General features: G+C 36.7%; 1 protein-coding gene and 1 long non-coding RNA gene across 2 annotated transcripts in view; one reads left to right on the forward strand and one right to left on the reverse strand.

Annotated features, from left to right (window-relative positions):
* Positions 1-1,911: 1,911 nt before the first annotated feature.
* Positions 1,912-10,939, reverse strand: LOC129413877 (serine/threonine-protein kinase SBK1). Its single transcript, XM_055167683.2, has 4 exons — positions 10,842-10,939; positions 8,350-8,527; positions 6,957-7,159; positions 1,912-5,065 (listed from the first exon to the last, which is right to left on the reverse strand). The coding sequence occupies exons 2-4, from the start codon at positions 8,516-8,518 to the stop codon at positions 4,466-4,468; spliced, it is 972 nt and encodes a 323-aa protein (XP_055023658.1). The 5' UTR covers positions 8,519-8,527; positions 10,842-10,939; the 3' UTR covers positions 1,912-4,465.
* The window catches only part of LOC129413880 (uncharacterized), a 130,850-nt gene continuing 116,322 nt past the window's right edge, over positions 7,447-21,974 (forward strand). Inside the window, exons 1-2 of the long non-coding RNA XR_008634147.2 lie at positions 7,447-7,597; positions 10,852-11,042. This is a non-coding gene — a long non-coding RNA (uncharacterized lncRNA). The remainder of the gene's footprint in view (positions 7,598-10,851; positions 11,043-21,974) is intronic.

Here is a 21,974-nt window from a genome sequence, read left to right on the forward strand (position 1 = left end):
GTCTTATCAACATAACATCTGATATCATGCTTTGCTCAAAGTTTCCACGCGTCCGGGCACACAACCTGTGAGAGCAGAAAATAACCTTCATCACAAACATGCCTGTGGATTGGTATTATAAGATACTGCTGGCTGTGAGATTGGACTCCTGTAATTTTCCACAACACCAGAAAGATTTATAGCTTGTAGTAGTGCATGAGGTGTTGGCAGTGAAAACGGGGCCTTCATTTAGGTGGATGTTAGATGGACAACATTGTCCCTCAAAGACTTATGAGATTTGTCATGTAGGTAACCAAACACATTGTTTTTTATATTTCCACATTGCAACAAATGAATTGCTGGATGCATGTATGACTACAACTTAGTTTAGCATTGTCTTCACCAGCTTATCCTCTTATCTAAATGGGAAGACTTTTAAGTTATAGAGGTTGATTTACCCATTCTTAAAGTTTGAATATATGCACATGTTTAAGTTATTTTCACTAAAAAAATGAAGTATTCATGATATGTTTATGATTTGCAAGTGTATCTCTAACTTTAATTTATGTGCTATAAATTTGAGCTGTTAAAATTTAGTTTGACTCACATTACAGCAGCCACCGCGGTGGATATTTTAGTGTCACAGTAAACATAAAGTTTCAATGACAGATGAGTTGTCAAGCCTGTCAACATTTACATTTACGCATTTGGCAAACGCTTACAAGGGTAAATTAAGTGGGAATTAAACCCATGACCTCAAGTTAATATAACCCCATAATGATCCAGCTGTTTTAGAAAAGCGGGTGGCATTTATTGGCCATTTAGAAGCTCATATTTATGTATTCATCAATATCCGTCTGATACTGCAATCAGAACAACTATCAAATCAACATGTGTGATGACTTCACTTCAGTCAGTTCATGTCTCAGTTTCAGAAACCGATGCCATATCTTCATGTTTACTAGCGAGACCAGCATTGTTATGGTTTGTCTGTCTGCAGTGGTGCCAGGATGTATATTGGACACTTGAGGTGCAGTTAAGAATGTCTGAATGTCAATGTAAATACAATAAAAAGCAAAATATTAAACTGAGAGGTGTCTGCCATCAAATAATACACAACATTTTTTCAAAAATACAGTTGAGTTTATAAGTTTACATAGTCTGAAATGTTGAATGTGCAGGACCTGAAGGATTTCTCTGAAGACCAGTGGGAAGTTTAACGGATCAGGTAAAATAAAAGACGTTTCATGTGTGCCTCAGACACGGGTTGGGTATAATAATAGCGGCATCAGGACTCAAATAAATAAAATAAAATAAATGTGTTTTTGCTGAAGACCCGAGACCACCTAAACAATTTCACGTGAGCGCTTGTGACATTGTGTGGCTGGCGGTACGTTAATTTTTGTTGAGACAGACCTGTCAATCAATTTTGAATGCACATTGGCTGAACCACTTTAATCCGATTACTCGTTTCAAATCCCTATCCTGTTTATATATATAAATATATATGTATCTCTCTCAAGGGTTTTTCTTCTTCTAGGAGTTTTCCCACAGGGTTTTTCTCCTAGGGGGTTATTTCATCCCCTGGAGAGTCAGCCAACATTGGCTTAACTTAGCACTTTACATGTTACATTATTACTACGCTCGCTTGTACGGTTTATTCTTAGCCGCTGTATTCTGCTTCTTATATTATCCATCGATTTTTTCTGTGTTTCCCCTACATCTATTCATGTAAAGCTGCTTTGAAACAATTCATAATTGTGAAAACTGCTATATAAATCAAATTGAATTGAATTTTACCCTGGTTTTATTGTCAAATAACAAATGAAAATAAATGGAGCAGTGGGCCAAACATAAACACACGGCTTTCGTGGTCATCACGTAACTTCCGGTAAACTCTGCAAAGAATAAATAACAACAAAGTCCTTTTAAAGTAGTTTATTTATATATAATATATATTATATAACAAGGAAAATAAACAACACGTAGATTACCTAGGAACCCAAAACATTTCTTATTTTCGACGAGGTATTTGTTTAAGAGTTCAGTTTCAGCAACTAGTCAGACCATTAAACAAACAGAAACCGGAAGTAAAGTTCGGACCAGACGCTTATCGCGTCACCGCACGTGCGCCTGATGAAACGGTCTATAAAAAATATATTTATCCACGTGGGGTTCGGGTAAAAAGTGTTTCTGGTCATTTCGGGTTGGGTGCATTTCTTTGGACCCAAGAAGACCTCTAGAAAGACACTCATAGGGGTGTCACGATTCTCCAAATCCTCGATTCGATTACATTTTCGATTCTGATGTCACGATTCAATTCGATTCTCGATTTTTAAAAGATTTTTTTTAAGACAAAAAATTATATGCCTTTATTATTATTATAGTTTCACATTAACATGCACATTGCATGCTTTTCCTCGCATGGGGATTTGTGGGCTTTACTTTACGCGAGAGAGCTTGTAGAGAGAGAATTCCTTCTTGCACGCAGATAGACTTAATGCGCGCGTCTTGGACTCCTATTATCTGAAATAAAAGCGGTGCGTCATAAGCAGCTGCGCTTCTCTCTGTCTCACGTGCACGTGCTCTCTCATCTGTCCAAAGTCTAAACATAAACTAAAGTAATAATCCTTACCTATTTGTTCAGTTTTATGCGTTTCATGCGAGCTGAAGCAAACTATCCCTTTTGCTTAAAATATAACCGGCTGCATCTTGGCGGCTCTCTTGTGCACGTGCAGAGAGCTGCGCTCTGTCCGAAGGCAGATCACTAGGTAGTAATCCTGTTTATAATATGCATTTCAAGGAGTTGTAACAATACATCCCTCGTGTTTAAAATATAAATCGCGTTCCGCTGGATGGATGTTTTTAAAGGCACTTCTGAGAGGTTTATTTTCCCCGCTTGGCAAGCCGACCGGACGTGACATGGGGCGTGGCAGCATCGACGATCCCATTTTTTAATTCGAAGTTCGAGGTTGTAACTTAATTTCGATCGATTTCAATTTAAAATCAAATCGTGACACCCTTAGACACTCATGAACAAAAAAAGTACAAAAACAGCCGTTGATCAACCAGGTAACATCATAAAGTATTAAGAATCAAGGGTACACTGTAAAAAATACTTTGCTGCCTTAAAAAAGTCATGTCAACAGAGATGAGTTGTCACAACTTATAAAATATAGTTGAGAAAAGTCAACTTAATTTTGTAAGTTATAACAACTCACCTGTAGTTATAACAACTCATCTCTAGTCAAGATAAATAATAATAAGTTGAAGTTGTCTTAAGGCAGCAAAGAATTTTTACAGTGTATGTAAACTATTGAACTGGGTTAACTGGTAAACGTATGACCTCAACTGTAAATATATACTTTATATATTTATACATATACTTTAATCAATTGTCAACAAGGTTCACTAAGTGTAAAATGTGAAATGCATACAAAAAATGTAATCATTTAAAATTGAACTACTTTTTAAAAATATTTTTTAAGTCTGCTTTTTACATCTTTTCATTAAATTCTTTTATAAAATCTTTTTTTCACTGAAAACTTTGTAGTTTAATATGCTGTGATTGAATCCCATTATATTTGATAGCTTAAAAGTGTGGGTTTGTCCTAATATCTTATTGGACCACTAAAGGGATGCACTTAAATAAAAATGCATTTTATCAACAGCCTTGCTTCAATTTGCTGATAAAGACCATCAGTTATGACCACAATGTGCATTAAAAATGTGTTAAGCCGTAATATGGGCATCTGGCTGCACAACACAATTTCACGGCAATTTGTAAATTTTTTACAAGGTTGCTAATTTGTATCACCAAATTCGTACATTTTTGTACGATTTGCTTTCGCCAGTGTGATGATGTTAGGATTAGGGCATCATTATTGTTTTTTTCGAATAATCGTATTTTTAATTGATTCACGTTGAATGAATTCATCTGAATTAGCCAACTCGTAAAATATGTACAAATTCCCATGAGATCAGGTTGGGCTGCATTATGGGATTTAAGACCTTTGATGAGAACGTGTGTGGGCCGCACTAGAGGGATCATGGTAACATAACATTGTAAGTGTAACTCTCTAAATATGCAGCAAAGGAAAAGGAGCCAAATTACCCCCTGACCTCCAGTGAAGACACCCTACTGGGACAGTTTCTCTGGAGCAGGACTCAAACAAACACCAGATCTATCAATACCTCATCAAGTGCAACAGATGCCAGGAGATTATCAAATGTTCAACAGAGAAGGTTGTAGTGCTATTTTCTGAATGTAGACGAATGATGAATGACTGGGATTGTGGGAAAAGGTCATAAATGGCTTAGTAAAAGTCCTTTCAAAGCACTAACACAATGTACACACATAATCAATATAATCACATCTGTATATTTGTCTAAAAAAGGTTATGTATCGATAATAAAAATGTTCCTTTACAAAGGTCCTAAAAATCTTATTCCCAAGTTTTGGATTTCCAAAAGTCACATGACTCCATCACTGTTCACCATTGTCCCCGACCCATCCATTGATGTCCTTCGCTCGCACCCAATCCTTACCCACGTAACCTTTGACCTCACCTACCGAGCACCTTTCCTTGGCATCCAACGCCAACATCCTTTTAAACATCTCCATGCATACAGGCGTGAACCTTTTCCACTGAGATGGCACGGGGGCCGTGTTGGGCTCCCGGCGCCAGTCGGCGAATTCCTCGTAGAAATCGTCGCTGTCGTCGCAGCGCTCCCAAGGAAAGAACCCAGTGAGAATACAAAACAGCAGAACGCCAAACGCCCACGTGTCTAAACTGGGCTGCACGCTGAGTGGAGGAGCCTTTACCTCCGTCTGACCTTCCTCCAGGACCATTGCGCACAGCTCCGGGGCCATATACGGCAACGTGCCCGATATATAGTGGATGAGGGTTCCACGTCTCTGGGTAAGGCCAAAATCGGCCAGCTTAACTTGACGGCAGTGGTTGTCCAGCAGCAGCACGTTCTCGGGTTTGATGTCGCGGTGCACCAGGCCACGCTGGTGGATAAACTCGAGAGCGCTGGAGATCTGAACAGCACAGCGTTTGACTGCACATTCTGAGATGCCCACCTTGTGAAAGACAATATATATATATATAAGTTTTAATGATTCATTACTTAAATATTAAGACATGACAAGTGAAATAATAAAGTTAATGGCTTTACAGTTTTTTTTATAGACGCTAGGACACTTTTCTCAATACTTAGGTGACTTTTGCAGAACGCTTCACACAGTTCTCCTAAACAACTTTCAGCTTGGCAAAGCAGTTCATTTCACATTCGAAATGCACTACAACTACCAAAACACTTTATTCAGGTCTCAAATCAAGTCATTCTTCCAGAACACTAGCAAAGGTTAACGCCGACAAACACACTTTGTCACCCACAAAACAATGACCTAAAAACACTAACAACATGTAGCATTATACAATGTTTTCTTGTGTAAAACAAGGACACATCTCTGTTTATAATTCACTGCAATATATGTTACTGGAATGAATCAGACAGAATTCTTCAATATGTTATGTCGTTTATTTTAATTTTTTTGCACTGAGTAATTCAAAATACAAGAATTTTCATACACACCATCCACTGATACAGATAGATACAATAGTAATGCTAATCTACTCGGCTGTGGACAGCTGTGGCTGGCCCAATTGTCCAATAGTTTTTATAGAATTTAATTTTAAGATTTTAAATATATTTCATTAAAATATTACTGTAGAAATTTAGCAAATTGTTTTGAACATAAGTTTAACAGTTTTGAAAATAGTATTTAAGCATGTGCAAATTGGCCTGTATGTATAAAGAGTTTTGGCAGTTGTTGTGTCTGAGTAAAAAAATAAGAATTCATGAAATTTTAGAGATGTAGTCATTGAATGTATTTTGTGCCAAAACAATGATAATTGATCCTCAGTTTAGCCCACATAGACTTCTGTTGTGCTCACTGTGTGAAGAGTTTTGCAAAAGTGACCTAGTATTGAGAAATGTGTCCTAGCATCTGTAAAAAAACTGTAAATGGCATGTTAATGTAAGTTCGAGGGAACTTGAACTGCGTCGCTGTAGTGGAGCTATGGGAACACCTCCAGGCGTGAGTGCGTCTGAATGTGTATATTAAATTCAACCAATGGTGGGGTGACATGGGAGCCAGAAGGTATAATAGGCAACCTGAAAAATGCTCTTACCAGCTAAAATATGCGAAAGAATACGTAACAGGGAAGTAGGAAGTATTGCAGGGGAGACGCAGCGTCTCATTCCCTTCTCAGGGAATAAGGGTTACATACGTAACCCGAGATGTTATCTATATTGGTAATATGTTATGACAGAATGTTCACATAACATGACCATTGTGTCCACTTAAATCTTTCCAGGTTACATTATGTCTGGCTTAGAGTTTCAGTGGATTTGTTGAAGTGACAGGAACACATTTGCTGACAGAGTAAAGCAGCTGACCCGGTCTTTTACTCACACATTACACCCTCCAAGATTTTCGAGGAGGACATGTGAACATCACTCATATCTGCTTCTTATTCAATCTGAACAGCATGTGAACATGCCTGCTGTGTAATGGAGAATGTAGGACAGATCACTTGGACTAAGTTTCAAGATTTGGTGCCCGTGTTGGCGTGCCTGTGAGATTTTAAATTGTATATTGTCTCTGCAGCAGAAATTACTACAGTAAATATTACAATTTAAACACCTTTGCAATAAAATAACAGACTTATTTTTGTTTCTTGGGCGAAGTTTTTATGTATCCTATTCTAACAATACTTTTTAGAAACATTACACATTTATGTCTTGACATTTATATGATGATTTGGGAATTTATAATAAAAAACTATAAAAATAAAAAAAAACGTAGTACTTGTGTTATAAAAAGCATTCAAAAGCAAAATAAATGCAGAAAGTGTAAAAACTTTATATTTAGAGCTCGTAAATATTGATGACGTAGCAGCACTCACCCGTGGCTGAATGATGGCGAACAGGTCTCGACCCACGACCAGCTCTTGAGCAAACCCATAATGCTCGTTTGACTGGAAGGCGATGCCGAACAGACCCACGATGCAGGGGTGACATGACAGCTGGAGGGAGATGCAATATTCCCGCAGAAATCCTTGCAGTTTGGTTGATGTTTTGGGCAACACTTTCAGAGCCATTGGCGTTCCTGTCAGAAGGTAACAAAACTTTAGTGCCGCTTCTCAATCCGAAGTCTGCAGCCTGCGGAGGTCGCACATGGAGACTGCATAGGTCATCAAGCCAGGTTTATTTAAGTTCACTGAGCATTACATTCGCAAAATATAAGCATATTACAACAATTTACGATTAACTAAGAATAATAGTCGACTTTATAATTGTTAATATTCTATAATAAGGCAGCCTTTATGACGTATCCAGCCTGGATATCCGACCTACGGAGGCTGCAGCCTTCGGATAGATAGAGAAACAGCCTCCTGTAGGTGTGTTCGACTTCATGCAGCGCTGCGCAGACCGTTTAGCGTATGACGTCACGGTACCGCGAGAGCATTGTTCCGTGTTCAGTCAGATAGCCTCGCGTCTTGTGCCACATCCATTTCCGGTTTATTGATAAATTCCCACACATAAGGCGAGTAAATTTTGACGAAATGTTTATTTTAAAATTACTTCCCAATGTCTCCCATTATTGTTCGGGATATGTTCTTAGTATTAAAAATGTGAGTAAACACTGTGGGGCGGTTTCCCGGACATGGTTTATCCTAAACCTAGATTAAAATGCATGTTTGAGCTGCTTTAATTTAAAAAGATAATTCTAACATATATCAGTGACATGTTTTTGTCTCGAGATCCACACCTGTAGTATTTTTTGTATATTTTATGTTTGTAAAAATTAAAGCCTTGTGGGGCGGTTTCCCGTACAGGGATTAGACTGTTAGTCCTAGACTAAAATAAATGTAAGCTTTCCAAACTGATAACAACTTGTACTAACATGTCTTAAAATACATCAGTGCCCTTTGTTTTCCCTCAAAATGCACACAAATGTTTTTAGTAAGGCATGTTTGTTAAATATTTCCTAATTAAACTAAGGCCTAATACTGGTTTAAGCTAATCCCTGTTTGGGAAACCACCCCTAAAAGTTTACATAAGGTAACAGAACAATGTAAGTCTACTATGAAAACTGTTAACATAACATTTTGTATTACTTGTCATATCTTTTCATTATAAGACGTAATAGTCTAAAATATTCCGATATAAGGTGTTTATAAATTGTGTAAGCAAATACAGTTTTAAGGAGGAAGATTGCACAATGTACTATATCTATTGTTTTATTAAATGTGAGTTTATAAGTGAGTCATGTCTACATGTTTTCAATGACCTTACCCTTACAGCGGTGAGTGACCAGCAGCACACGGCCATACTTGCCGCGGCCGATCTCTTTAATGATGTTGAAATGCTCTTTAATCTCCAGTTTGCACAGGCTTTGAGATGTTAACTCCATCAGCTCATCTATCAGACTCCTGCCCTCCTCCACTGAGCCCAGTTCAATCATCTCACTATACTGGAAAATTAAAACAATATTCTCAACACTCTTAGAGTTACTGTCCCAAAATCACATACAAACCATAGTGGGTTCCAGGTAGTGGCAGCAATTTGCACCAAAACATATTCTTTTTTAGTTAGGCTACTTAAAATATATACTTTTATTTAAGTTTTATTTAAATAAAATAAACACTGAAATGTAAATTTGCTCAACTTAAATATTAAAAAAAATGTATCTACAGTGCAGTTATTTACACCTGTAAATAGGGCTGTCACAATGATTAAATAATCGTCTCACCGCGATTGTTTGACCTTATCGCGATGATTTCAGATCACTGCAATGATTGCACCTCTCTCAAAAAACACAAGGGGGAGCAGCAGCGCCTGTATAAAGGAGACACTATCAGATGGCGCTCCTTAACTGAAAGCGTAACGCGATACATTGCAAAGCCATTCAATACAGTGGAAAAAAAACTGCATTTAAAGTAATGCTGCAAAACTTTGATAAGCAGTATGAACTGCCAGGTAAAACATACATTTTCAAATATTTAATTTTTAATAATCACAACAATGAGTGGCCAAGACCGCAATTGTGGGTATTTGGGCGCAGCCCAATGTTTTACTGCACAGCACCCTTATCAATGCAAACGTATGTGAAAAATTGTAGTGCTGCACAATTAATCGAAAAACGTATTAATAAACAACTACATAATCGCCAAAAGCCTCAATTACAGCTGTCCATTTGTGCTTATTTCTGTGTGTTTCGGCACCAAATACAGTGGTGAATCAGAGATTTTAAAATGGATAAGTTGACGTTTCCTTTAGCCATTTATTTTTGATTTTTTTTACTAAGAACATACCTCCCATAATTATTTGTTATTTACATTATATTATTTAGTTTTGGATGTTTAATATACCATGCAGCTGCTTCGCAGAAAGTTACAAAACATAAAATCTATTTATCGGCAAGAATAACCGCAATAACAATACATAGGGGGATAGTCTGCAATTATGCTTTATGTCAAAACCGTGCAGCCCAAAAACATTCTGTTACTGTTCAAAATCAGTCAGGAACTATTTTTTTCCAGCGGTAGAAAGACTTTCAAAGTTCTGTTGATCCATATTGTTTTTGCTTTTATATTTGTATTGTGTGGCAGCTGTTTCAGAAAAGCAATAAGGTACTCGAGACTGTGCTGTATTGTGAAAAATTGCACCTCATATATAACATCAAGTACATAATCAATGCCAAACATTTTATATAAAGGTACAAAGTAATGGATATGAATGGAATTATTTTATATAACACTGCCGTGTGAGTTTATGTGAGCCACAGAGCCTGTTTATGTGTTTGCTCTTAAATCTTTTACACGGTTTCTGTCATCACTTACAATCAGCACATACTCTCTCATCTCCCAAACACTTACTACATGCATTCCTGATCATTCTACACCTGCTGTGCTTCTGTATTCTGATACGCAAACATGCAAAGCATGTTTACATGTTAAGACCATATCATAAACAAATACTACAATTAGTGCAAATACTGTGACAAATACTTTACATTCTTTCTTTCTTACTTTAGGGCTGCCCGATTATGACAAAATCATAATCCCAATTCTTTGGGTAAAAATCATAATCCAGATTGTTTAATACGATTTCTCAGAGAAACATGTATTTATTTAAAATTTTTGTTAAGTAAGTGTTGCAATAGGCTACACATGTCAAAGTAGTGGTGCCTTAAAAAGACATCGTTCCAGCAGCATGCAATTTAAAATTTTAATCACACAACAATTGTTTTTACCTCGATTATCTTGTTTTTGTAATTGGAAATCAAAAACGATTAAATGATGTAACGTTATGCTATATTGCTTTTTGTTTGTTGCATTAGAAAGATCACACTTGTGTGTAAAAACGTTTCATGATTTTTCTACCATATTTAACTAACAGCTTAAATTACATAGAGATAACGTTGCATAAAAAATTACATAAAAAATAAAACATACATTTCTACTAAATATCTTGCACACAACCAATGCAATTGAACCTTCCAACATTATTCCAAAAGTTTCACAATTGAGATTCTCTTTACTATTTTCTATATAATTCCATAGGCGCATATCCGGGAGACCTTTAGAAAAATACAATTCTTTGCAAATCACCGCATGAGCCCAAAAAAGTGAATGTTAGTTGCATGCAGTAAACACTTAAAATTGCAAACATGTGTTTTCCAGAAGCATGCAGAGTAATGCATAGGATCCCACTTTATCAATGGCTGTCTTTAGCTGTATAATAAGGTCTCTCACTCGTTCTCTCTCTCTCTGCCCTTCTCTCACCTTTCTGCAGCTGTGCAGGACACGCAGAGAATCAGCAGTAGCACCAGCGCTGCAGCCAAAGCCAATGCCGAACTTTACGAGTGAGAACTTCTGTTCTGTCAAAGGCTTTGAACGGAGCGCTCCTCTAATGCTTTATATGGAAGAGGCTCACACTCTGGGAAAGTTTTTTGGGTCTGACTCCACCCCGATGCATGTCATCAGGTATGTTATCCATGTAAACACATGCATGTTCTCTTGCACATTCAGTTTTGCATATGCACATGCTAAGATTGAAGCATTATTAAATATATGTATATACCAAAGTTATTAGACACATTTAGAGTAGTTTTAGTCTTTTTAAAATGCACCGTAGTAATGAAACACACTGGGACTTGTAGTAGGGATATATAGGTAGGTCACATATGAGCTTGTACATGAATAAACTCTCTCTCTCTCCAAGTACAGTTTATCAGCTCGATCAATAGTTGGCATCTTTAGCATACATGCACAGCACCATCAGATTCTATTCTTATCTTCATTCAGCAGTGCTTTCATGAAAGACACTCGGCATAATCCGCGAGCATAGCACAACTTAAGCTTATAGTTCAAAGTTTGTAGTCCATACTGTACGCTTTATTCAGTCTGGCACCATATTGATTCCAAAACAAGGCTGTGAGGGATTGACATCGAGAGCATGCACTTTAAACCTACGTCATATGTCCCTTCTCAATTTAACAATTCATGATTTTTACATTTTTTCTCCTGTGAAGATTTGTAAAATTAAGTATTTTGATGGCTGAATGACCAGCATCTTGATACAAAACAATAGGTTTAAAGTTGGGCTTTCACAATTATGAAATTGGCTGGCGGTTAATTGTCTAATAAATTGTGACGTTATGATGATTAATTGTCTGTTTTATTGCTTTGACATTTACTTGATCATTTTTTTGTTTGTTCATGAAATAATTTTCACACATGATCCTACTAAAGTCATATTGGTACTGGACCACATGTCTGTAGTGGCTGCATAAAAAAAAATCAATTCCTTACAAATTCTTAAGTATACAGTGGCGGCTCGTAAAAGCACTTCCGAGGATTCGCTAATTCATAATAAGTGTTCGGATTGTCACATGTGTGGTTACCTTTTCCAAAGTGTGTGTCATGCGTGTGGGGGGATCCTGTGTGCATCACGTGTTTTGTCAAGATAAGTGCCTGCTGGAGACACGTCAAACCGTTTATGATAAGAGACGCTCACGTTCCCTAAATACACGCAAGACACTCCCTTAACAGTAAACTGATTACGCATGAGATTGTGCGAGTATCTGGCACACACGAGCCACATGACAAGCTACATACATGTTGTGACGAACTTTGCATCGTGCGCTTCAAAAAAAGAAGTCACCAGCCACCACTGTAAGTATAGAATCCTTCACTTCCCTAAATTTGGAATTGCACTTTTGGAAATGTTTGTTTTACCTGGCAGTTCATACTGCTTATCAAAGTTTTGCAGCATTTCTTTAAGTTTTTTCCACTGTATTCAATGGCTATATGGCTTTACAATGCTGTTTATACAAGCGCTGCAGCTCCCCCTTGTGTTTTTTAAAGAGATGTGCAATCATTGCGGTGATCTGAAATCATCACGATGATGTCAAACAATTGTGATGAGATGATTATTTAATCATTGTGACAGCTCTAGTTTAAAGCGCACGCATCCCTCACAGCCTCGGTTTGAAATCAACATGGCGGCAGACTGAAACAGGTGTATTGAAAGAGGTTAACATGACTTATGCTTACTGCAGATATTTGAAACATCTCTCATGCTTGATGTCAGTGATTCCCAACCGGGGGTACGCGTACCCCAGGGGGTACGTGAATAGTTTCCAGGGGGTACGCGAAAAGATTTACATTTTGCTTTGATCTCATTTACTTTTAATAAAAATGTCTTTCGTTTGTCCAGTCATTGACCCACGATTGATTTTTGTGAGGAAAGCATTGTAAAAAGAACAACTTTGTAATTTTAATCTTATCATTAATATAATTAGCCGTCAAGAGTAAATGCGCTGCATGATCCAAAACGCAATAGCGATGTCCAACTCAAGAACGATCTGACTATTTTTAATGAACCTGAATAGTTTCTAAAGACACAAAGTTTATTAACTATAATTAATGTTTAAATAATGTTATAATATTCATTCCCGCTGCCGTTGCATTTTCAAATTATGCAAAAAAAACTTTTGCATTGTTTTTGTCCCGTATGATGTTTTTTTGTATTTATAGAGAATGCCTTAACACATTTTGTTTCTCTTTATATTTGAACAGAATAATTTAACTTATTTGCACACTTTAATTATCAGTGACTTAAATTGAGATTTTAGTAAATTTAGGGCATTTACTAAAAAGGACGTGAGAGCTCAATTCCAAATAAGCGCCGGAGTTGAAAATTTGCGTGTGATTTACTACAAAGGCGCAAATAAAATACACAGGCACAATAATGACATAAGCACATTTCTCTAATGACCACTGCAATCTACTAAGAGCAGCGCAAATTAGTACAGGGTCAAAAATAAGAGACCTCGCAGGACATCGCAATGAAAATGCGGACTGCGGAGTGTGAAATTCCAGCTAAGTAAAAGTACACTATGAACCGGAGGACGAAAGATGAAGGGTAAAATAAGTTTTGAAATACCGGATTTTACTTCTCCTCGTGACTTCTCCTCCTCTTTTCTCCAGCAAATTAAACATAGCATGGCTTGGCAAACTAAATATTTATTTTAAAGTATGTTCCTCTGGCAAAATGTAATACTCTCCTCGCATTAATGTTAACGTAGGAAAACTTTTAACAAATGCATATGCAATAAGGTCGCAAAAATAACACCTTTTCAGAGCTAAATATCTATTGCGTGTCTTTAGTAAGTTCAGTCGTTATTTAACGTCAAAATGATGGTTTGCGCAAGCTGTTAGTAAATCTGGTCCTTAAAGGGGTCATATGATGAATTTTTTTAATTTGTAAAATAAGTCTTTGGCGTTCCCAGAGTCCATATGTGAAGTTTTATCTCAAAACACCTTACAGATAATTAATTATAGCATGTCAAAATTGCCATTTTGTAGGCCTGAGCAAAATGTGCTGTTTTTGGGTGTGTCTTTTAAAATGCAAATGAGCTGATAAAATGCAAACACTGATCACAATGGTAGTGGTTTGTTGAAATAAACATGCTTCATCAGTCAGTGCTTTTTACTTTAGTATTTAAAATTAATTAATTAATTAAAATTACTAATTATTTGTCTTTAAAACACAACTTTGGTTTAGTTTCGATGAAGGGGTACTTGAGCCTTACTGATAGGGCTGTGGGGGTACTTAGGGCTAAAAAGGTTGGGAACCACTGCTTGATGTGATAATGTTTGAGCATTCCCTATAAATTAACTGTGTCACCGTGTTAAGTGTGTTAATGACAGGCTTTCCAAATACGGTCTGAAATTTTCAAAACCACAAAGATGTGATTTTTTGGGTCAATCGGTCATATTAAAATCCTGTCACAGTCATGTTTAGACACACAGACAACGTTACGGGTGCCAATGTCTTCTTTACATTTCCCAAAAGGCCTGTGGGAATGGAATTACAGTTGTGTGCGGACAGACAGTCACTCAACACCCGCTGCTACGGCCGAAACAGTATTTCCAAAATATGCGTCACATGCAAAGTGCTACTTATCTGTGATCTTCACTGGTGTTGAATGCGATTCGCAAATTAGAAGGGAAACGAATCTAACTCGCAAATGAACAGACAATGAGATAATCTTACTTTATCATCAGAGGAATGCTAATACAGGGTTAAAATCACAAAAAGTCTTTTAGGGTGATTTTCTTTCTCGATGGTGTAAATGGTGTTACAGCCATACTGGGATCTTTCCACCTGCTGTGGTAAAATGGATTAACTTTAATCACGTTACGTATCAATTTCTACACTATGTCCATGTGGTGTCTTTGACCCATGTGGTATGTGTACACGCATTTTTATTGTAAGTCATACCGCCATAGTGCTTAAAGAGATTTGCTTTTGAAGATCATCAAATACTGTTAACTTCTGCAGATTTTAAATGACTTTGCTCACCTAAACGTTTAAGAATGGCATTGCATATGGTTTAGCACAGATATTTAAGAAACATCCAAATGTAGGGTGGATTTTAAAAGGGTACGGCAATAAATATACTTTTTTAAATGCAAAAAACCTTTGTTTGAAAATGTCTTCCTTCCTACACTCAAATATCAAAATAGGCACAATATGACACGTAATGTGTTAAATAGTTTAAGACAAAACAATGTGTTAAAATGACCACATCCTTTCTTTGAGTGTGGGTTTAAATTTGTATCCGAAGTTAGTCCAAATGTCCAAAACTTCAGTATGGAAAAGTTTGCAAAATATTTGTATCATTTTTGCCATACTACCACTGGAGCCACTAAATAAAAAAAAGACTGGAAAATTGGGCTGCAAGATATTGAAGAAAAATGCAATATGCTATAGCTTGCTAGATGATGCTATTATATACCTTATGTGATACAACAATGTCTTAAAGTCTGTGTAAAGTCATTTCAGAGAATTGTATACAAATACTTTATAAATTTTGGAAATGTATTGCTGAAACACGTTACAAAGACTAAACTATGTACTGTATTTGCTGGACTATAAGTTGCTCTAGAGCATAAGTTGCATCAGTCAGAAATGTGTTTTGAAGAGGAAAAAACATATATAAGTCGCAGTGGACTATACGCCGCATTTATTTAGAAAATGATTTCACAAAATCCAAGCTGAGGAACAGACATTTAATCTGGAAAGTTATTCAACTAAACAATTGCACACAGAACAGCAGGCTGAATAGGTGTCTGTACATGTTAACGTAACATAAACAGTTATTTACACGATACACAATAGCATACAGAACATACCTGGAGGCTGAATAGGCTAAATTAACACGTCAAGCCAAATCAAGTTCAAAAAGGTCCCGAAGTCATTCCACATCACTGAATCCATTAAATTACATAAATACAGGAGCAGCATAGAGCAGACTCTCGCGGCTGTAGACGGTAATGGTTTCTCTTGGTTCACATGAAATAATTTTGACATATAAGTCACATCTGACTAGAAGTCGCAGGACCAGTCAAACTATGAAAAAGTGTGACTTATAGTCCGGAAAATACGGTAGAACTGAATTGTGGAGAACACCTTAAAAAAGTTTTCACATTTCCGTGTTCAGGATTATTTGGGCGGGGCTAAAACTGTGGCTCGATGACACACTGGAGCCACTGGGCATGGCTCCGCCCCTAATTCAAACACGAGCATACATTGAGGTTTTAGCAGTATTTGAAAGTTGAGAGAGACGGCATCTTTCCCGCAAGTGGGCGTGGTTTGAGTGCTGAAAGCAGACACACCCCCATCGTTTGAAAGTAGAGAATCCTGCCTGTTTTTTCAAGATTTTGACTTATTTACTTTGAGCTTTTTTCATTCAAATTTGGCTGGGTAGTTAATATAACATTGTCACAAACTGACAACACATTTAATATTGGACTTTACAGACTTCAAGTTTGTAAAACCATTTTGAATAATAATAAAACGTATTTACAGTTTTTTACAGACGCTAGGACACATTTCTCAATACTAGGTCACTTTTGCAAAACTCTTCACACAGTGAGCACAACAGAAGTCTATGTGGGCTAAACTGAGGATCAATGATCATTGCTTTGGCCATAATATAACTTGTTCAAAACAATAACATAATACAAAACTGAATAAGACAGAAATGTACTACATTTCAACAGTAATATTTTTATGAAATATATTTTAAATCTTAAAATTAAATGCTATTGGACAATTGGACCAGCCACAGCTGTCCACAGCCGAGTAGATTACCATTACTATTGTGGACAAAAATAAACTACATAAAATATTGACGAATTCTGCATTATGTCTGATTCATTCCAGTAACATATTACAGTGAATTATAAACAGAGATGTGTCCTTGTTTTACACAAGAAAACATTGTATAATGCTACATGTTGTTAGTGTTTTTTAGGTCATTGTTTTGTGGGTGACAAAGTGTGTTTGTCGGCTGTCAACCTTTGCTAGTATTCTGGAAGAATGAGTTGATTTGAGACCTGAATAAAGTGTTTTGGTAGTTGTAGTGCATTTTGAATGTGAAATGAACTGCTTTGCCAAGCTGAAAGTTGGTTAGGAGAACTGTGTGAAGAGTTTTGAGTGACCTTTGTATTGAGAAATGTGTCCTAGCATCTGTAAAAAACTGTAAAAACTAAAAATTATGTAACAACATACATGTTTCACATTCTTTCTGGAAAAAGAAACCATCACTCTCTATCTAAATTGACCTAAAACTTACTTGACTATGCATAACTTTTTGAAGTATTAAAAACATTCAGTTATTGCAAACCATTATCCCCCTATTTCTCATATGCCAAAACATTTATACTTATTGGTTAAATTTTTCTTGTTTAACAACACCTGAGTAAATTATGTTGTTGTTATATTGTCAAGTGTGATCAAACATACAGTATGGGTCATATGACAATGAAAACATGGCAGATGTAGTATGCAGACAGCACACGCACAAATACATATTGATCGCATTTAATTCAGTATTGCCACACTACGTGATTTTGGATGCAATGGCCTGTTTTAGACATTGCTTTGCTCAAAACAGGGTTTAAAAATCATCTTTAGCAACATTTTAAGCAACGCACCATTGCAATGCACAACAAGCATTATGTTTAATCTTCATGCAAGGTGATGGTGAGAGTGTAAATTCTCAGATGTGCGTGACTTCTGGACTGCGCTCTTTACTTGACTGTGTTAGGACAAGTAAAGCAAAGGGTTTATTTTAGAAGAGATGCGTTCTGAGCCAGAAAGGATGGAGAAGGTGTAGACAGACCAATGAGATATGGTTTCAGTGCCACATGCTGGGTGTGTGTGCTTGCGAGGACGAGTTTCTGTCTGTCTGTCCTCTCCGGTGATGAATTATGGTGCAGGATGTCTCTGTAAAGCACACTTTTAGAAGCTGTGGATTCAATAGGTGCTATTCTTACAGGCTAATTACCGGACCTGGCAAGCGTTCGCTTAGACTGGATTTTGGTTGGACTGTGAGGGTGTTGAAGATGGATGAATGTTACCAATCAACAAGGTGGTTTTAATACCATCATCAGTGTCAGAAGCAGCTCAGATACGTGTCAAGTGGCCTGTACTTCATGAAGGTTTGCTATAGTTCTTGCATTACAGTCATACGTGGTCAGCAAATAATCTTTGGTTTTTGTGGAAAGGTTTAGGTTCCTGATTTGGTTGTATGATTTCAATAAGTCATTAATCAAAGTGTTTGCTTTACCCCTGAAATGCAATCTTTAGTCCTGCACAGTCTGGTTGGTTATATTTTGACCTGTTACGAAACTTACGAATTTCTCAGATCGTTGTATTGGTTTCTGTGTTCTTTAAAGCACAGAAGTGTTTTATATAAGTGTTTTTAGTTTCTGGAAAACTAATTTTTCTTATAAGAATGTGTAAGATATGTTATGTAATGTTCTCCTGGAACACCATGCTATAAAACCCGTTTTGGATCTAATTGGGGTTGGTAATGATAGTGATTGAAATGTTGCTTGTTTATGCATTTAGCAAAGTTTGCAATAACTGAATGACTATACGATTTGTAACAGTATATTCAAATTTTTATCTCGATGCAGATAGCAGAGAGAGTGATGTTTTTTTCCCCAGAAAAAAAGTGAAACATATGTTGTTTATAGTGATGGAAGTATTAAAGCATTTCAATGCTTTTCTAATTTTTCAAACATGGTATTCAGGCCAATCACAACGTACAGATTAGGGCCAATCAGGGACACAGAGCTTTTAAAATCAATGAGTTTTGTACAAAATCAATGCATTTCAGGAAGACTGGAAATCTGGAGCTACAAAAATGTACGTTTTTTTAACCATAAACCATGCGAACACATTGTATTATACCCAATACACAAAAATCATCGTTTTTTAGCAATGAAATAGGTGCAATTTAAATAAAAGTGTATTTAATTTTTTTATTTGCGGCAAACAGATAATTTATACTCCAACGTTAACTCTCCTTTTAATTATGCACATGTTTGTTAAATCTGTCTATATAGTAGGCAAAATGATAGCGTTATCAGTCTGAAGAATTAATGTTTTATGAACTTGCATAATCAAACTGACCCGAGTTCACCTAATCATATTAGGGCCTGTTTACAAGTGAAGGCTCGAGGGTGAAAATGTAAAAATATTTTAGCGGATGTGCCTTTCGTTTAAACGCTGATTGCGTTTTTGGGGGCTTAAAAACGCAAAAAAGTGAACCCACCCTCCAGAGTTGAAATCTTAAAAAGATCTACCATCGCGGTCCCGTCTAAAGGGTAAAAACGCAAAAGTCTGCTCACGGTGGCTCTCGTCGTGTACGCGTTTACGTCACAGGCATCAGTTCAGGAAAATAGCAACAAACGGATGTCAGATTATTTCTATTTTCATACGTCGGACCTTCAATTTGCCATAGCAGCACTGATAAATATACAAGAGTCTTTCCAGCAGTTTTGCGAAATATTCACAGCTAGTATTACTGATCAGATAAGGTGCATTAATTACCTCTATCAAACTGTTGATGCGCCAATTCGGTGGAGGCAAACCAGACGACTTTAGACGAGACATAGGACAACAAGAAAGAAAGTTGTACCGAGGCGTGCGGATTGGAGTTGTTGTGTGTCAGTGCTTCACATTGCCACCTAGCCGCCTGGAGTGGATACTACATTGAATGTCACACACTTTTGCTTCACCATATGCACGCAGATTTCCCCTCAAAACGCTCATATAAATGCTGAATAAAAAGTGATAACGCAGCGCCACTTTTGCGTTTTCTCTTCCGATTGTTTCCGTGTAAACGTAGCCTTAGTCACATTTGTGATTAACTCCCCCTAGTGGTGAACCATCAGATTTTCGAAACATTTTGAAAAAGTTAAGACGTAATGAAGCCTTGTTTGCTAAAATCATTTGTCTTGGCATTTGAATTATCATGTAAATTATTTATTCTATTTGTATGTATAAAGTTATAAAAAACTTTATCAATAGCATTAGCAAACAAACTTTAGCATTATCATATCGCATTATTATCTACTAGTAGTAAGACAACAGTAAGGAGCAAACATTTACAACATGCAATCTGGTATGAACAATGTTCAGGAGTCCGAAATTCTCTTCAGTGTTAAGGGTAGAAAATCGTGAGGCACGAGCCCCCGCTGCCAAGCCCAGCAGGTGAAAGACAACTATCATGTTATGGTGTGACAGTAGGATAACCTCCCCAAAAAGTGACAAGTATGTTTGAAACTCTCATATTGTCTCACACTTTACCACACAAAGCTACTTGATGGGGTCACCAAACCTCACACCCTACTTGGTAGCGGGGCGAGATACAAAATGTTTTGTCAACAAAGTGTATGGTAGCAGCGTGTTGCCTTACAGAGAATGTGAGAGAGCAGTTTTAAGTCGAACTCAAGCATGGTGTGATAGTACAGATAGCCACTGAATGTCTATCCATCTGGTCATCGGAACAAACAAAGAGCCTGCGGTGTGAGCCAAATAATGCCCGCTAGTGTTCACCCTTTAGTGTCCTGTGATACTGTAGCTTCTGCAGACACAAGCACATGGAGAAATGAGCAGATAGGAATATGAAACAATATAGCCAGGTTCCAAAAAACACATTGGTGGATAATGAATCCCGGGTCATATTACCCTGAAATCTAACGAAAAATAAGATGTTGTTTTTGCTTTATAGCCAGTTTTGGAACCATTGATAATTGACAATAAGTTTCATGTTTTGATGTATTTCTTATTCAAATATTTCTTATTAAAGGGAATTGAGGTATAGGGACATTGTCTTTCTACAGCAAAGACATCTCTTGTGCATGATGAGTCTCAGTATCCTTCATCCATTTGGCATATAGATGGTCTCAAAGAAACACAATGAATAAGTCTTGTGCAGTATTACAGCAGTTTTGTTATGCAAAATTTATTTTAAAAATAAAGGGCACTAAGCAAAGTTCTTTGCAGCAATGCATTTACATTTAGTAGAGCTGGCGAGAAAAATCACCATCGCTTGTGATTCTCATGTGTAGTAAATGCCGCTCCATCTGAAAGCAGGTGATGGCAATTTACTACTAATCACCAAACCGGCTTTACTGATGAAACATGCATGAGAATCGCAAGCGATTTTTTTTGCCCAACATTTAGGCATTCAGCAGAAGATTTTATCCAAAGTCATTTACAAATTTGGGTGTGACGGATCACAAAACTTACGATACTTCAAAACATTTGGATCACATTGCGGTTTTTGAGGGATGGATCAGATCATTTTTCAGATCAGCAAAAAAAGGTTGGGAAAAATCTAACAAGAACAAGAAATTACAAACATTTATAAAAAACAACAAAGTTGCACATTAAGTAAGGTCTAAAATTGGCATTAGGTACAGAAATTGAATCAAATGAATAATAACACTGTCTTTGCTGTATGAATTATATATAATAATTATTTTTAGAGCTACAGAAATGATTTTTCTCTTTGTCTTGGGTTGTTTGATTAAAATTAATGACAGACTTAAGTAGGTTAATTGAGGTTACTGTCTCTTTAAGATAAGAACTGACCTGGTTTCTGCCTTCATATACTTAAGACATAAACAAAGGTTTTTATTAAAAAAAGAATACTCTGGAGATCATTTTGTTTGGATGTGTGCTGTCAAGAACAGAAATATTTAATGTATGGATCACAGATCAACTGCGATCCGGCACACCACTAGTTACAAAAGCAGTGAAATCAGCAGTGATTTGTTGTGACTTTCAGCTTACCAAGTTTCAATGATCTTGTTTATAGGGAGAGACACAAGATTTCGTTGTTTTTTTTCTTTTAAATACGCATAGCTTTCACCATTTCAAATGTTCCTGAAAAAAACTGTTTGATTTTCTAATGTTGTGAGACTTAACTGTAATTTCTACAGTTACTTACCATAAATGCCCAGTAAAATACCATCATTTTCTTTTCCAGTTCATTACTGTAATATGCATTGCATTATGGGTATTAACATTTAATTTACAGTGAT

Source organism: Misgurnus anguillicaudatus, chromosome 5, assembly GCF_027580225.2.
Source record: "Misgurnus anguillicaudatus chromosome 5, ASM2758022v2, whole genome shotgun sequence".
Classification (NCBI taxonomy): domain Eukaryota; kingdom Metazoa; phylum Chordata; class Actinopteri; order Cypriniformes; family Cobitidae; genus Misgurnus; species Misgurnus anguillicaudatus.

What these genes read in the sequence shown, in the direction of transcription:
- LOC129413877 (XM_055167683.2), bottom strand. Translation starts at nt 8,518, where the DNA reads ATGATTGAACTGGGCTCAGTGGAGGAGGGCAGGAGTCTGATAGATGAG. An exon ending in GGTCACTCACCGCTGTAAGG is followed by an intron (nt 7,160 to 8,349) that starts GTAAGGTCATTG and finishes ACCTTCTGACAG; the next exon opens with GAACGCCAATGGCTCTGAAA. An exon ending in TCGCCATCATTCAGCCACGG is followed by an intron (nt 5,066 to 6,956) that starts GTGAGTGCTGCT and finishes GTCTTTCACAAG; the next exon opens with GTGGGCATCTCAGAATGTGC.